Source organism: Centruroides vittatus, unplaced genomic scaffold (assembly GCF_030686945.1).
Source record: "Centruroides vittatus isolate TY-2023 unplaced genomic scaffold, ASM3068694v2 contig_5, whole genome shotgun sequence".
Lineage (NCBI taxonomy): Eukaryota > Metazoa > Arthropoda > Arachnida > Scorpiones > Buthidae > Centruroides > Centruroides vittatus.
Window position 1 is genome coordinate 2,229,426 of NW_027122286.1, and position 17,337 is coordinate 2,246,762.

Here is a 17,337-nt window from a genome sequence, read left to right on the forward strand (position 1 = left end):
TTAAAAATTTTCAGGTACCATAGATGATAAGTATTATGATTTAAACTGGTTTGATCAGCATTTATAGACTGAGAGATAGCTGAATCTATTAGCATGGTATATCCAAGTTTCCAATCCTGGATACTATCTTTAAATAACAAATCTGATACCCCAAAGAATTTAATATTTTATTTAATTTAGTTTGCCATAGTTGTTGGTTTTTTGCTGCTTTTAATTATTTCATTATTTAGAAAGGTGATATTAGTGTCACTTTTAAATTTTAAATGGTAATAAAATGTAATGATTCTTTTTATAAAAAATGGGAAGGAACAGATACGGTTGGTTTCCTGACGGATTGCGTAACCTGGAACGGTTCTTTTTAGATGGAACAGTCTACAGAGAAAGTAAATATGAAAAGTTCTAGTTTATACAGATACCCAAGTTTCCAGATTGGAGATGCATAATATATGATTGAATTAATAATGGAATTATAAAGCTTCATGTGAATGAACAAGTTGGAAGTTTTAATTTAGAGTATAAGTATATCAAATTATCTATGGTGAGTTTTACCTTGTTGTTTAGGTATGAAAGATGTGATTTAAATGTGAGGTTCCAGTCAAATACGATACCCAAATAGTTAATTTTATTTACTGTCTGCAATAGGTGATTATTTAGATATAGCACAGTTTCTCTTTTGGAGATTCTACTATTGTTACGGAATATAAGAAATTTAGTTTTGGTAGTATTTATAATTAAATGAATTGATTTAAGGTAAGCATTTACATGATTAATTTTTCTTTGTAAAGCAGCTTTTGTTGGAGCAAAAACAGCAAGGTTGTCTGCATATAACGCATAGTGGAAAACTCTGTCATTAATTTCTATCCCATCTGAACAACCTTGAAAGATTGATCGATTTCGAGTAAATAGAAGTTGAATAGGTAAAGTGACAGAGGATCACCTTGAAGTATTCCTTGTGTTTGTGCCAATGGTGGAGAAACAGTTTTACCCTGTTTAATAGTTGCATTATAAGTTGAAAATAGCTTGATTATTGTAGTTGCAAATTGGTTTCCTGATCCTTTAGCTTTTAACTTATGTACTAATAGTTGAACATAAACAGAATCGAAGGCTTTTTGAATATCTATGAAGGCAGAATAAATTTTTCTATGTTTTTTACTCAGGTGAAGTTGTATTATAGATGATTTTAAAAAAAATAGCAGATTCTGTTTTTGTTTTTAAAAAAGGTGTATTGAAACTTTGCTTAGAGATCCATTAACTTGGTCCAGTACTGACATTTTATAGCTAAAAGTGATGTAAAGCCCTTTCTTAACGTTGACATTAATGCTATCGGCCTATAGTTATCTGGAGAAAGTTTATCACCCTTTTCGTAGATCATTGTGAGTATTACTGATTTCCAAGAGTCTGGATAATTGGTTGATTTGTACATTGAGTTGAAGAGGTGTAACAATTTTAGTCTTACTTGAGTTGGTAGTGTTTTTAAGAATTTGGTCGGGATAAGGTCACTTCCTGGTGATGTGTCTTTGCGAGTTTTATTTATAATATCATTTAGTTCCTTGATTGTAAATTTATCGTTAAGATAATCATTATTTGGAATATAATTAAGCAGTAAATTGGAGATATCTTGAATAACAGGAAAACGCTGATAAAAATTTTTTCCATTTTTCATTACAGTTGTTATCTTATCTAGTCGGCAACATTCTTTGAGGATGGAATACAAAAGCTGGTTCCACGATACGATAAGTGTCTCAATATTAATAGGAATTATGTAGAAAAGTAGTGTAAAATATGGGCTTTCACATAAATAAAAATTTTGCTAAAAATGTTTGCTTGTTTTTTTTATATTTCAAAACGGTACTACTTTAAAAACACGCCTCGTATAAGATGATTGAAGATAAATAAATCATAATGAAAAAAAAAAGTTTTATTTTCTCATCATCACCTTGTTATTAGTTATCAAGAACGTGTGGTGGCTTTTAACCATAATAAATCCGTCACACAGTGGTTTTTAACTTTAGCAGCTGATTTTTATTTCATTGTGTATAGTATATCAAGCACCTGCAAGTAGTTAGACCTTTAGCAAAATTACAAATTTGTTTCTTTTGTTTTTTACCAAAACAAAAGAAACAAATGTGTATTTTTCTCCATACATTTTTCTTTCATTTTTTTAAGTATGAAAATTAAATTTCTAGGAAAACTTATAGAACTAATGTTGTTCGGCATTAAAAGTTGTAAAAAAAATGTTTCAGAGGCTAGAATCCATATTTTAAAGTTACAAACCACTGTGCGTTGTATGATCCTCTGTTGTGGTTGCATCAGCTAATGTTCAGAACACATTATGCATTTTCTTAATCACCACAATGTGTCATGGTCAAATATCATGAAAGCCATGACACAAATTTCACTTTGTAGCCATTTTGAATTAGCCACAATGCATTGTGGTCGTTTTTTTTGCTCAATGAGCGATTTCGGTCTTTGAGCCTAACATCCACAATAACATCAAAAACAAAGTAATCACTTTCTTAGAAGAAAGTGATTACTTTGTTTTTGATATAAATAATGCCTTTTCAAATATATGTCTTTAAAATATGCCTTTTCAAAAATATGAATTTAATATTAAACGAGTATCAATCAAATCTTTTATTTTCACTGAAAACTACTTGGTATTTTCAAGACTTGTCAGAATGCATTGCTACTTTTATTATTATTTCTGTTTTTATAGCAGCAGTCAAATTTAAAATAACTATATATTTTATCAAAAGATTTTAATAAATACTAGCTATATTAAAAAAATTATATTATTAACATTTATCTTAAATTTAACATTAGAAAACTTTTACTTACTTTTTTCAGTTCCTCTTCCTTTATGCCATATGGGGCATTAAAAAAATGCAATATTTTGGAGGGTGGCTGAATTCTATTTTTACCAGCAGATTCTGGATTTGTAAAACGATTATTGCGATTACCCATAAAATCTTTAAAAGATGGACTACCATCAGGAAGACTAAATGGTTGCTGAACATCATTTAAAAATGCTTGTTTAGAATAGCTAAAATAAATTATTATATATTTTAATAATTAAAAATGTATTTAATAATTCATTAAATTTTATTAATAGCTTATTGCATATATTTAAAATTATTAAACTATTATATCATTTAACGTAGGAAAACTGAAAAATATAACATTAAACAAACAAAACCATATCAATTTTGAAGAAAAAGAAAAAAGCCAATTTAAACATCACATTGCAATGACAACTGATATCTATATTTGATTCAAATATTTTATTCTATTAGAATTTCTACTAGCTGAAGCTTGAGAAAATCCTATTAAAAGAATGAATGTACTTTTCTAAACCATACTTTTTAGTTTATTTAACTATGTTCTGCACAATTTTTGTATATTAACTATATAATCAGGCATCCATTTGTAAAAGGAATTTTGCATTTAAATTCCACAAGCATAGAGAATTACATGTAACTCTATGAGAACTACATGTAACTCATGTCTCATTGTACATTAAATGTACAAAATGTAGAAGAAGGAATAATAAAGCATTTATACATGAAATATTAAGTTCTTGACTGCTTAAACAATTCAGATTATTAGTAGTTTTTCTTATATTCTAAAGAAATTTACAATAATTTTTGGAATAAATTCAAAAATACATATCAATCAAACGTCCTCTAGTACACGTTTGATTATATGTTTAGTAGATGACTGATCTTTTTCTTTTTAAATGAAAACTACATGGAAGACAATTTACAGCACCAAGTTTATCTGCAAGTAAACTTTTTGTTTGATTGTCTGCTATCTGTTTGAATGGTTTTAGGCTAAAACTTTTTGTTTAATTCTATATGCTCTAAACTTGTTCTGCTTACTTTTAGTCAATGAAAGAAGCTAACTTTATAAGTATCAAACAAATAAATTTAAAAATATTAACATTTTCATAAATCAATCTTTAATAGAAATTATTAGATTAAATGATGTATTATTGTCAGGATAGTTTTGAATCTGTCAAGCATTTTCATTTAGTACTGTAAATTACAAAATATTGTGCAATGTATAAACTCTATATAAAACTTTTTAGCTTTGTATGAATAATAATATAAAGAAAAAAATGCTATTTCTGAAAATTTTAAAACGTTCAATCATAGCACTACATATTATATATTAACTATTTTTTCTTAAATATAAAATTTAAATTTTTTAAAAGTTTAATTCCTTGCTGATTATTCTAGACAAACTGATTATAACAACAGGAACTGAATCAATCACTGATGACAATTATGAGGATATATATCTGAAGAAAAACTAAAAGTTTCTTTGGGATCTAGTAAATATTACATAAATTCAAAAACTTTTAATAAAACAGGAAGTAACAGATTATTGAAGATTGGAGAAGTGAGTTTTTTTAAATCTAATAGCCCTAATATAAAAAATTTTAATTCATGGAATTAGAATTTTAAAAGGTTTAACTAATTTCTTTTACTTAAATATAAAAAATTTTATAGCATTTAAAACATTTTAAACTAAAAACTAAAACAAAACTGATAAAAAAAGTTATTTCCTATTAAAGTTAATTAATAATTTCTTTTGTATTTAACTTCAATTATTTTCCTGGCTGTTATACATAACATAGTGATCAAAAAATGACCCCCCAGATTTTTACATTTTTGGACTTAGGACCTTAAAATGTTGAGAAATGCAAAAATATTTGGAGGGATTTTTCTGTATGTATGGATGTTAGTGTGTGTTTGTGTGTGGGACATGATTTTGTTTACTCTCTTTAAAGCTTACTAACTCCTGTGCTTTTTGTCAAAATTTCAGGGGAATTAATGTTATTAAATTTTGATGGTTAAAGGTCAGGGTGAGGAGTATCTCTATAGGGTTGGACTTAATGATGATTTTACTCATTATTAGCATTTACAATTTTTTTATAAAACTCATCCCTACCCTCAAAATTAAGCTTTTTGCCATTTTATAATAGTTTAAAATTTAAAATGTTTTTAAAATAAAATATAATAGATGACACAACCAAATGTTGCCAGGAAAGTTAAGCAACTCGTTGCTGGATTTTTTTTACTATAAAATATTATTTCAGAAAAAATTATCCTAATTTTCTACACTCAAAACATTATCAATATTCTAATTAGAGTTGTCCACTATTTGGAAAAAAAAGCATAACTTTAATTAGTTTTTATTTTTACAAAAATAAATTTTATCTACTTCAAGTTTCACTATAGATGTTCAATTTTGCATATAGACCATTAAACAATCTATTATACAGATAATAAATAATCCGATTAATAAAACAAAATAAGAGGGCCTCTTATAGCAAGCCCATTACGGGTTCGGCCAGGTCCACAATGGGGCAGCCGGGTGGTGAGGGACGGGGACCGACATATCCGGACGGACCACCCCCCGAAAAATTCCTGGGGAGTTTTCGACCCATCCGGATTTGATCCCGGGTCCCCCAGGGCGGCAGGCTGATAACCTTGACCGCTCAGCAAAATTAAGGTGTTCTATTATAGACGCTTAATTGCTGAGCTCTTTTAATGCTATTATACAGATAATAAATAATCCGATTAATAAAACAAAATTATAAAAAATTACAAAATAACAAATTAATAGACAGAACTATATTAAAGAAAAAAATATTTTAAATTTAAATAACTTACCCCAATTGTATTTTTGAACCAAAAAATTTAACACCATTCAAATTGGCAATAGTTCTTTCTACAGATAATGGATCACCCATTTGTATCATGGCACAGCCTTCTTTACTTTTCAAAAACTTCACCTACAAGTATTTTAAATTAACATAAATTTATAATAAAAATGTTAAATAATAACAACTCTTGCCAGTTACCACCTTGATGTGGTGAGAGAGCTGAGTAATTCTGGTAAACCACAGACCTAAGTCAGTTGGAGCATCTGCTCCTGGTAGGGTCACCCATGTAACATTAATATTGTCCATAGTAATTACTAATGTCCAGATTTATAAGATATTTCGAGATTTGTTAATAATTTATATTTTCTTAAAAATATTAATTTTCCAGAGTATATAAAGAATTTTTAATAATTACTTTGATACTACTTACTCGAACAACATTTCCATAGAGACAAAACAAATTAAAAAGTCTGTCTGCATTAATTTTATCTGGAGCTAGACCATAAATCATTACAACAGACCCTTGTTGAGGTCCACCAGGACCTCCAGGAGCTGGTCCAGGTCCATATAATGGTCCACGGCTTGGTGGTCCAGGTGGTGGAGGACCATCAACTCTACCATCATAAATCTCTCTCTCATACCTATTGTAAAGTACATAATTTTATTTATTAAAAGTTTTAAACAGTATGATAAAACAAAAAACAATGCATAATTTTTAATTATAAAACTGTTTGTATATTTTTTTAAATATTTATAAAATACATACATATAAAAATCATCATTGTTTATTTAACAATTAAAATTAACTTAAATATTTTAATATATTTTAATGATTTAAAAATAAACTGATATTATTCAATCCATCTGATGAAATGATTTCTATTACTTTTTCACAATTTTCTTTGAGAAATTAAACCTTTAATTTTCATCATTTAATTTTTACATAAATGTTTTTGAACTAGCAAAATGGCATGGTTTCCCAAGGGGAGTAATAGAATTATAAATCATATTAAAGTTAGTGAAGAGTAGATAAAAGAAATACAGCTAAAACAGAAAAAAGAATCATCATTAAGGATAAAGCCTTTTCTAATATAATAAAATCAATAGCAAAAGGTTCAAAATATTGCACAGTTAACAGAAAATTCCACAGTTATGGATATAACTGAGAAAGATAAACACTGTAGAACAGTCAAGAGAAACCAGGGATTTATATGGTAGGTCTGAACGTGTTTGAATCTTCTTTCAGATACAAACACAGCCAACTTTATCCGTTCCATATTTAGATTTACAAAAAACAAGAATTAAAAAGCATCTTGAAACTTTTAGAAATCCTAAAACTTATGTTCCTTCTACTATGCTCAAACAATGAAATTTAGAACTAATGTTAAAATAATGGAATAATGCTATGCTGTTAAGAGAAAGAAATAATGAACATGCACATGGAACGGATTAAGTACGTTATATGAGGCACTACTGTATTTTAATTTTAAGTAAGTAACGAAGTATTATAAATAAAACTAATGTATGCAGTATGGCACAGACTTTGCATATATTAATCAATAGCAAATACTTTTTTTTCTAGATTATGTTAGAAGTGATTAGATTCATTGAGTAAAGGAGTAGAATAAGAAGAATAAGAGTTGTTTACTTATACTACAAAGTAGTAATACAACAAAATTTTAAAGCCAAACAATTGCTGGATTAAATTGGACTATATTAGTGTTACTATTAATAATTAAATAATATGGTTATATATATATAGCATATATAGCAGAAAGAATGATAGGCATGCCGATCTATCCAGGAAAGACCATGAAATCAGATATTTCTGTATGGTAAAAACTGGCTAGCTGGTTTATCCCAGGAGAATGCCAACATGCCAGTTTAAGTGACATTATAGTCCCTGTCTAGAGGGCACATTAAAAAACAAATGAGTTTTTATTCTAAAACTGAAACTGTCTACATTACATTAAAACCTATGATTATATGTTTAATTTCTTCATTTGTTTTCTTTCTAACGAAGTAAAATACTCATGGGATGACTAAAGTGCATTTTTTTTACTTTTATTTTATTGTAATTCAATATAAAAATGCAAAAATAAGTGTGAAAGTCCAGAGACAAAATAGTTTTATTTTAGTAAGAAATTTTTGTAAAGTATTAAATTGATGTCAATTTCTATCAATTTCATGGGAAAGGGAAGTAAAACTTTCTTTGGAGAGCTGTTATCACACATCTCCAACAAACATCTGTTCAGATGAGTCAGGAAGAATATCCCATCAGATGATTCAAATCCCAAACCCCAACTGGAAGGGAATTTTGAATAAAAAAGAGAGAAATCACGATCTCAGGGCCAACAACGATAGTAAGAAACTGCCATAAAAGAAGCAGATGGCCATAGAAATGGACAGCCAGGAAAGAAACTCCACCATAAGGAGAACAAAGTACAGTTCTGGCTCCTTAACTACCTCCAACCCATCTGTTTCCATATCCAAAGGTACTGTACACACTGTATCAATCAGATCAGAGGTATTATTATTTAGATCCCATTGTAAATACTCTCTCTGTATTTTAGAGGTGTACCTAGTTTTTAGATTATTTTCTTTGTAGTTCATATATATATATATATAATCTCCATTAAATTCTTATTGTTACTTGTTAACCAATTTGTCTGTTCATTTGGTTTATACGAACATCAGAAAATGCAATGATCAGAACTTACTCATGGCTCTCCCCACTCAAAGCAATGACCCTCCTAAATGCCATCTACCGACAAAGTGAGTGGGTCTTAACGTCCCGATGACTAGAAGGTATTCTCTCACCCGTATTCTCATATAAGCATATTAAATTTCAGAAATTGGCAGTAAATTATCTGGACTTCTACACCAATTAACATCCCCTTTGTATGAAATTTGAGAGGAAGGTGTTATTTTTAAAATCAGGGTGGATGGTCAGTATAGCTCGTATTGACTATTACTACTAATGTCAATAAGCCATTAATTGTTTTATTGCACTGTAAACAAAAACTCTTCCTGATTTTAAGTCAGTCAAATTATAATGTTATTATTTTATTGTAATAAGAAGAATGTTTTTCTTTGACATTTAATTAACAACTAATTTTCTTACATCTAATTAATTTTATTTTTTAGTCACAGTTTAATGGCATGCTGGTCTCCTCCACTTTTATGTGGCATGCTAGTCATTCTGCAAAAATACAGTATATATACCTGTGTAAAGCAATAGCCAGCTGACTTCCATGGTGATGATTATAGGCCATGGGCACTGAGTCATCCCCAGTTGGCATGAGTAATTAGTATGGTTATTGGGCTGCAATTTGAAAAAATTAAAGACCTATAAATTCCCACTGTTGTCTGTTCCTTAATCTCAAGAATAAAAAGTTAGATAGATGAAATCCAAGACTGGTATGGAAACCTTAGGGACAGAAGGCCCCAATTAACTATATATGAACTTCCGATGCAAACCAGAAGTCACGTTATTTCAATTCAAAACTTTTTCCCTGAAAGCAGTTAATACATGATAGGGTGAAGACATTATAGTACTAATTTGAGGTAAAGAGCATATTTTTTAAATTAAATATATTAAAAATATGATTAAAAATTCTGACATTGTCACAATAAATAATTGCTTACATCTAAATTAAATATGTTTGGAAGCAAAGGATTAGACAAAGGAACAAAGGAACTGGCAATGCATCTAGACCAGAGGTCACCAAACTTTTTTACAGTGGGCCAGATAACTGAAAGAATGATGAGCGCAGGCCACATAACCATTTTGTTCAATACAGTATACTGAATACACAAAAACTAAGACATGATCTTAACCCCTATCTCTAGGCCAAATTACTCAGTTCTTAATTATTAATAGTAGCAGTAACATAGCCAATTTAATATGATAACCATTGAACTTAGAGATGTTTATATATATGTACAAATTTTAAAAATTTTATTCTAATAATGATAGTTATAGTTTAAATTATCTTGCATTCTTAGAATATTTGGTGTTCTAAAATAAACTGTTCTGATGTAGATATTGACAATGACCTAAAATAATAATAAAATGTTTTATGAACAAACAATAAACAGTTCCTGAAGTAGTAGTAGTAATTATTTAGATGTTACCTTGTGTGCAAGATGGCGACCAAATTTTATTTTACTTTCCCAGATGTCGTAATGAGACAGCTGCGGGGATAATTTTTTCCCCTGCGTTCGACGTGGCTTACGCGTTTCCGGTCGCCATCTTCGTTTTCTATGGAGCTGCGCGTGCGCACTGTTTCGTAATAACGCGACCTAGGAACTCCTATACTATAAGCTACTGTAAACCCTATTTTAAGAGAAAAAAAACATTTTTTTACTCACGTTGATTGTCTGTCATTTCCCTTTTTTACATTTCCTCCCGACTTTCGAACTTTGATCTTCGTTTATAATGCATCCTTTCCCCCCCTTGTTTTGCGTCGGCTGCAACTGTCGATGACTTTCTATTTCTTCTTTTTTCACTCGCGGTGGTTGACGTTTCCTTATCCGGAGCCTTCTTTGATTTCTTCTTCTTATTATTATCGACGTTTTGAACGGGTGCAGACGGAACTGTCTCGGGTTCTACACTAGCTTTTCGAGATATCCCGGATGCTAAAGCCGAAATCGTCGCACCACATTCTAGACATAGGTAGTGCCATATGAATGACAAGATACATCCCCAGGACAGACGACCACATTTGCTTTTAAAAGTTCCTTCGTACACCGAATATTTAACTGCACACGAACTGCATCTAAGAAGATATTCATTTCTTTCGCTTCTGTAATATAATTTGCATGTCTTATCGCACGTAGAACACGTCGACTCTATCTGCTGTATACCTAATTTGACCGCAAATTTGAATGCATTATCAATTGCCGGGTTCAATCTCAATTCCGAATAATCTGTTTCCATCATTTTATAAAACTTCCTGGTAGTACATTTGGCCCAGAATTCCTTCGAACTCAAATCAACGTCGCCCATGACGTGCACGAAATTTCAACAAAATGAACGCAATTTCTTTGTTTTTACTCGTAAAAAATATAAATTACCTTTTTAGCAATTCGGAAAGAACAGATATGGTAAAAAAAATTTCGATGCCAACACAATATGCAACACACCACTGTCTTCTAAACTCCCTGCAAACGAAATTTGCATAATTCGACGATCTCGGCACCAACACGTTTCGTCAAAAACGCGAAATCGCGCGTCTCCGTTTCGAGGTTACAGGAAACGCGGCCGCTACGTCGAACGCAGGGAAAAAAATTTCCCCGTTGCCGTCTAGAATGTAGGGAAAAATTTCCCCGGCCGCCATCTTGCCACCAAGGGTAACATTAACCAATTATTTAAATGACTGTATAGAAAATTATACAAAATTTTATTTTTACTTTCCCAGCTGTCATATAATAGAGGGTAAGTACGACAATTGGTTAAAAATGACCTCTCCAAGATTTTTAATTTTTGGGCTCAGGATACTTTGAAACATTGAGAAATGCAAAATAATTTGAGAGTTTTTTCTGTATGTGTGAAGAGGGGCATGATTTTGTTCACCCTCTTTGAAGCTTAATAATTCCTGTTGTTTTTGTTGAAAATTTCTGAATTTTATAGGAGGGTTTATTTAGTAGGGGATTGATGCTATTAAGTTTGTGATTAAAGGTTGTGGGGGTAGGAAGATAAAGGGGGTTGTGTGTATCTCGAGCAGGGTTAGACTTAATGACAATTTTACTTGTTATTAGCATTTACAATTTTTTTATAGAACTCATTCCTACCCTCAAAGTCAAGCTTTATGTCATTTTATAATAGTTAAAACTATAAAAAGTTTTTAAAATAAAATATAACAACCAAATGGCACCACCAAATGTTGCTGGGAAAGTTAAGCAACTTATTGCTTGATTTTTTTGAAATTGTAGATGAATTAATTTTGATATTGCTTTAGAAATTCGTTCATTATGTAGATAAAATAAAGATGAAAATAAGCTCAAATGAAAGAATTTGGTTTTGCATGAATCTGATAGCCTCTTAGCTATTCAGCAGTTTATATATTAAGGATTAAAATAACTAATAAATATGAAAATAATAATTATTTTTTATTTACCTTCCGTATCTATCTGGAAGTGGACTACCATAACGAGTCTGAGGCCTTGGAGGAGGACCATAATCATTTCCATATCCATGCACTGGACGTGAACCATAACTATCATATGGTTCTCTCTCTGGATATGCTGGTGGCCCTCTAGGAGCTCCATCTCCTACATTAAATAAATATTCTGTTAGAAAAAAAAATATTTTTTCTTTGATGATGTTAATTTTTAAGTGATTATAAGATGAAATTTTCTCAATGAAAATAATAAACAGAATTACATTCCATTAAGTTATCAACTGCTCATATAGTATCTTTAAAAATTTCTAATTGATGATTATTAAAATTTATGTAACACCTAACCAATAAAAATTTCTCATTAAATGTAGCATTCTAATAAGAACATTTTAAAATTTCAATGAATCATCAAATTAACAAAGAAAGAATAAACACCATCCAGTGAATACATTGAATAATGTTTAAAGAAAAAATATATCACAAAATTTATTAGAGTACTTTCAACTTTTCAAACACGGAGGCTTCTTCAGTAAATGAAACACAATTTAATAATTTAATGACTTTTTGAAGGTTGTCATATTATAAAATTATTTATAAAGATTTTTTTCCACTACAGTTTTATTAAGAGAAGCAAAAAGTAAAATAACTTTACGGGTACAATGACAAAAAATAATTAGTAACACTACAAAATGTGGACCATTAGAGCTAATTAAAAATATTTTAAAGCAAATATCTGAAATTTTTCAAGATTTCAACAAAATTCTACTTTAAATTTTATTTATCATCATAAGCAAATTCTTACTCAGCATTTACAAACTGTAGGCATATATTTGGAGAGTTTTATAAATATTGTATGATGATTGAATCTACTGAACATAGCAATAATGTTCTCGACATTAATATTCATTTTCACTTCTCAAATAGTCAAATTTATAAATATTCTTTCCAATAATTATATATAAATGTTTATTAAGATTTATTTTATTCTAAATAAATTAATCTTCAAATTACTTATTAAGTCATGAAACCATATTCGTGAAACCTGATTTCAGCTTGCAACCTTTATTTTTAGAAATCTAAAATCAAACAGTGGCATTCTAAATCTAATGTTAATTGAAATAAAATTGTTACCATTACTTTACAATATCTTATTTTTACTCTATTTTTTTAATGAAATATACTGAAATTTTTTATATATTTAATTTATTCTATAGTTGTTAAATTATAAACAAACTAAATTTTTGAAATTGTTCCAGTTTTACCATTACTAAATAATTCATTATTAAAATTTATGTTAATCTTAACTTTTTACTAAATAATCTGTTTCTTTTTTTATTGATTGAATTTTGTGTTAAACATGCATAAAAAAATGACAAAATATAATCTTCTTCACATTTCTAGTTTATTAATTTATTATTTTAAAAAACCCATTACTACTCAATATGTTTCTAAAATTAAATTATTTTTAACCCTTTCTTCAGTCTTGTTTTATAGTATAGAATTAATGAACGCAATCACATGGCCCACGGACAGCGATGTGCCATAAGTTTGTTTTGATAGACTCAATGCCTTTGGAAAGCTTCCGTGTCAATTTTTTAAGTGAAAGTCTAATACTTCAGATCAGTTGTGTAGTATTTTTTACTCACCAACCTTTCTTTTATATTATTTGTGCCAAATATCCAAAGAAATCCTCAATTGGCCAGTATCGTGGCAATTTGACAAATTATGTTCTTTGGGTACAAAAGGAATGTTTTTGGCTTTGAAGTGCACTCCTTGGTCAAATTTGGATAGTGAGACGAAGCTTTGTCATGCCAAAAGATAAAATAGTCATTTTGATGATGCTTGTTAAGAAAAGGGATTAGAATTATCTTTAGACATTCATTTTGATACATGTCAGCATCAATTAATTGTAAGGGATCCCTGTTTAAAAAATGCCTTTCAAACACCTGCTGATGAAATGACAATGTACAACATGATTTTTGTTTCATATTTCTTCTTAAATTTGTACTTCTCTTCAGGAGGTACTTGATTTTCATTGCTTGCATTTGCTGCTGAAGAGAGAAAAGTACTTCTTATTCAAATTTTGGATACAAAATGAACATTTTGTTTCCAAAATAGTTACCAGCCATCTTCATTGTGTTTCGATTTCACCAATTTTTTCAGCAGTGTACTCTGGCAGCCTTCTCTTCCTTTTCTTTATGCCCATCTTCTTAAGTGTCTTACCTATGTATGTTTGATGACAATTAAACCTCTTAGCTACCTCCACCTCGCTAACTGCATCTTTATTGTCAAACATTTGTCACAATGCTCTTTGGTTTTAGAATTCATAACTATATTATGTACAGTTGAATTGTTATGGCTTTCAGCTAAAAAATGCTCCACCACCAATTCTTTTTTGAGTGGTTTGCTTTATTTTCATACATTTGTACAATGCTCTCTCTTAATATGTCTGCTTTTAAAGCCATTTTCCTGAACTGACTCAAAAATGTTTAAAAACTTTACATGCTATAAAGCATGTAAAGTTTTTAGTAAAAATGTTTAAAAACTTTACATGATGTAATTTTTGGAATAAAGATTTTAAAATCATCTTTTTGAGTTCAAAAGTTATGATGCTTTAAACACAGTCCAGATTTTTTGTCTCACCCTGTTAGCTTATCTAAAAACTCTGATTTTCATTAATTAAAATAATTTAGAATCAATATATAAAACATTAACTCTAAAAATCACAATTTTTAGAGTTAATGTGACACTTATTTTTTTTATAAAAGTTATGTCTGAAAAAAGTTGTTGTATAATAATTAATTTGCTATAAAAACATATTAAAGTAAGTATGACTAATATAAAAAAGTTATTAAATTAATTTATTGTTTAAATGCTAGTATAGATTAGCAATAGACATAACAGAATTCAAAAAGTAAAGCTGCTTACTCAATATTCAAAAACGTCTACTGATAAATTTGGTAGAATGTGGAAAAAAAGCGCCGATTCCACCTTCCAATGACCTTCCCTTGAATTTTATAAAATATAAATTTTCATATTTTAACGTACTTTGAATTAATTAAAATTAATATTTTATTATAACTGCATTATGTATCTTTTACAAATTTCTATACTACATGTGAAAAAAAACGATAAGATTGCTATTGTATATTCGAATAATTCGGTGGCGGAAGGAATGTCGAAACCGGGTCAGTCTTCAATCAGCCAGATTATATAGGCATTAGCACATGCGGTTTACAGTGCACCAACCTCACCCGGTTTAGCTGGTAGAAGCGACACACTCGTAAAGAGTACAGCTTTATATCCCGGAGCGGTTGTGGGCTGTTAGCCGCCTGCTAGATATTCGACCACCTTCGTCCGATTATGTGAATCATGAGCAGACTAGATCAACGGCGGGCAACCCGCGGGCCAGCTACGGCTGGCGAAAAGTTTCTATCCGGCCCGCGAGATCTTTAATAGATTATTAAATTGGAAAAATAACTATTAATTAGTTATTTTTCCAATTCTTTGTAATTTTCGAAAACGATAAGAGAAATAAATGTAGTAATTAACTTTTTATTTATTTATTTCATATTTGCAGACTAAAAAAATTACGAGTCACAAGAAGGCGTCAATTAACTACTACGGCGCGGAAAAAAACGTAAAATTTATTCTGGCCCATGTTATAAAAAGGGTTGCCCACCCTAGACTAGATTTATAACAACCCAACCGATAGGAGTTTACTGGCACGTTTTTATGATAGTTTTGTATAGTTGACAGGAGTTTAAAAAAACTCCATTAAAATATTTGATATATTTATTCTGCGTTTATTCCGCTCTCCCATCTTATATTACTTACGGATTTCAATGTTAAACCGGTGATATTACGATTTAGTATGTCCCATCTGTAAGGGGATGCAGAAAAAACGTGTACAATTCTAGTACAGTGTTAAAACTTAACTGTTACTTTGGCAGCATCATTTACAACCAAATTTAATGAATGAGACGTACAACGGTACAAAAAGAAAGCTCTAGAATTTCTTTTCCTTAAATTTACGATTTATATATCCGTTGTCATAAAAATTTGTCTTTCCACTGTTTTCCCAAGACTACAGATATTCAGGTACAAAGTAACTGGTTTCGACTTATTTCTACTTAAGAAGTGACTAAATAATTAAGAGATTAGGGAATGGGGACATAAATAAAACCCTGTTGAAAGAGCCAGAATTTTACTTCAACAAAAGCTTAACAGAACCAATCACTCGCTCAGTACAGTGGGAAACTGATTTCCGTGTACACCTGGTATTAAAACGAATTAGTTAGAAAACGAATGACTATTAAGTTTAACATAGTTAGATTTTTACAGCTACGGTGAGAAACGTTTAAAATTTACAACAGCCCTGTGGCGTCCTTTGAGATATACTAGTGATGCGACAAAAGAGGCATTTGACATTGACCGGTATCGGCACCCTCGGGATTTGGCACGCACACACTCACTACCCCAAGGCCGGATTATCGAATAGGCAAAGTAGGCAAATGTCTAGGGCCGTAATTCGGAGGGGCCCGGCTCCATTAGCCATTGCCTAAAAAAAAAAAAAAAAAAAAAAAAAAAAAAAAAAAATAGGCCAACAGCCATCCGTGCGTGAGAAGTAATCTCTCCCACGAGATCTCTCGCACCATCTACAAATATTCCTAGGGCCGCCTCTCATAGTAATACTGATGTATGGTTATGATTCATTTTCTAAATTTATACTTATACGTCGCGACATCGCATATTCGATGTAGCGTTCAAGTTGCTCGAGTGCAAAGTTATTACAATTCAATAGTGTTTTATAAAACAGTTAAAAAGGGTAACACTACGGTGTGACTTGGGGTGACACCACGATATCTGCACCGGGTGTCACCCATGCTAGCTACGCTAATGTCACATTATATAAGATTTGTTTAGAAGCAACTTATTTAAATAGGGCCCCAATTTAAATTTTGTCTAGGGCCCGCTAGAGGCTTAATCCAGCGCTGCACTACACACCTACCTGGACCGTCACTAGTTCCATCCATTAGCTACTCGTATCAAGATATTTGACTAAGTGGATTGTTTTAAGATTTAAAAAGTAAAGAATATTTTATGTTATTTTTATGTACGTTTCTTTACAAAGCTATATTTTAATTATAATTTTCTTTAAAAGTATATTAATACAATCGAACAATATATTGTACCAGGTATGTATATCCACCGCACATTTTATTTCACCGAGTAAGTTTTTATAATTTATTTTTAATTTTAGCCCTTATATCGTGGCTAGCGATTCAGAATGTAATTGTGATATTAAAAATACATTTAGAGAAGTCTACAGTTTTTACTGGCTTATCGAACAAATGAATACGAATGGACCCTAGACCAGTGATTCTTAACAGGGGGGCCGCGGCCCCTGGGGTCCATAAGAAGTTTGCCGGGGGCCGCCAAATTATGCAAAATTTCCTTCAGAATATAATAAAAAGAAAATTGATGTATAATCCGAATATCGTATTGAAAAGTGAAATAAGAAAGATAAAGTTTTCCTAT

General features: G+C 30.4%; 1 protein-coding gene across 1 annotated transcript; it reads right to left on the minus strand.

Annotated features, from left to right (window-relative positions):
- Positions 1 to 857: 857 nt before the first annotated feature.
- Positions 858 to 16,828, minus strand: LOC136978159 (heterogeneous nuclear ribonucleoprotein L-like). Its single transcript, XM_067273812.1, has 6 exons — positions 16,808 to 16,828; positions 11,794 to 12,032; positions 6,102 to 6,312; positions 5,679 to 5,800; positions 2,839 to 3,043; positions 858 to 986 (listed from the first exon to the last, which is right to left on the minus strand). The coding sequence occupies exons 1-6, from the start codon at positions 16,826 to 16,828 to the stop codon at positions 858 to 860; spliced, it is 927 nt and encodes a 308-aa protein (XP_067129913.1).
- Positions 16,829 to 17,337: the final 509 nt, after the last annotated feature.

Excerpts from the sequence above, each read along its gene's own strand:
- LOC136978159 (XM_067273812.1), bottom strand. The coding sequence starts at position 16,828 with ATGGAACTAGTGACGGTCCAG. Across the intron at positions 3,044-5,678 it reads GGTTCAAAAATACAATTGGG|CTATTCTAAACAAGCATTTT; the intron begins GTAAGTTATTTA and ends AATTTATTTTAG. Across the intron at positions 987-2,838 it reads AGGAAGAGGAACTGAAAAAA|GGTAAAACTGTTTCTCCACC; the intron begins GTAAGTAAAAGT and ends ACTATTAAACAG.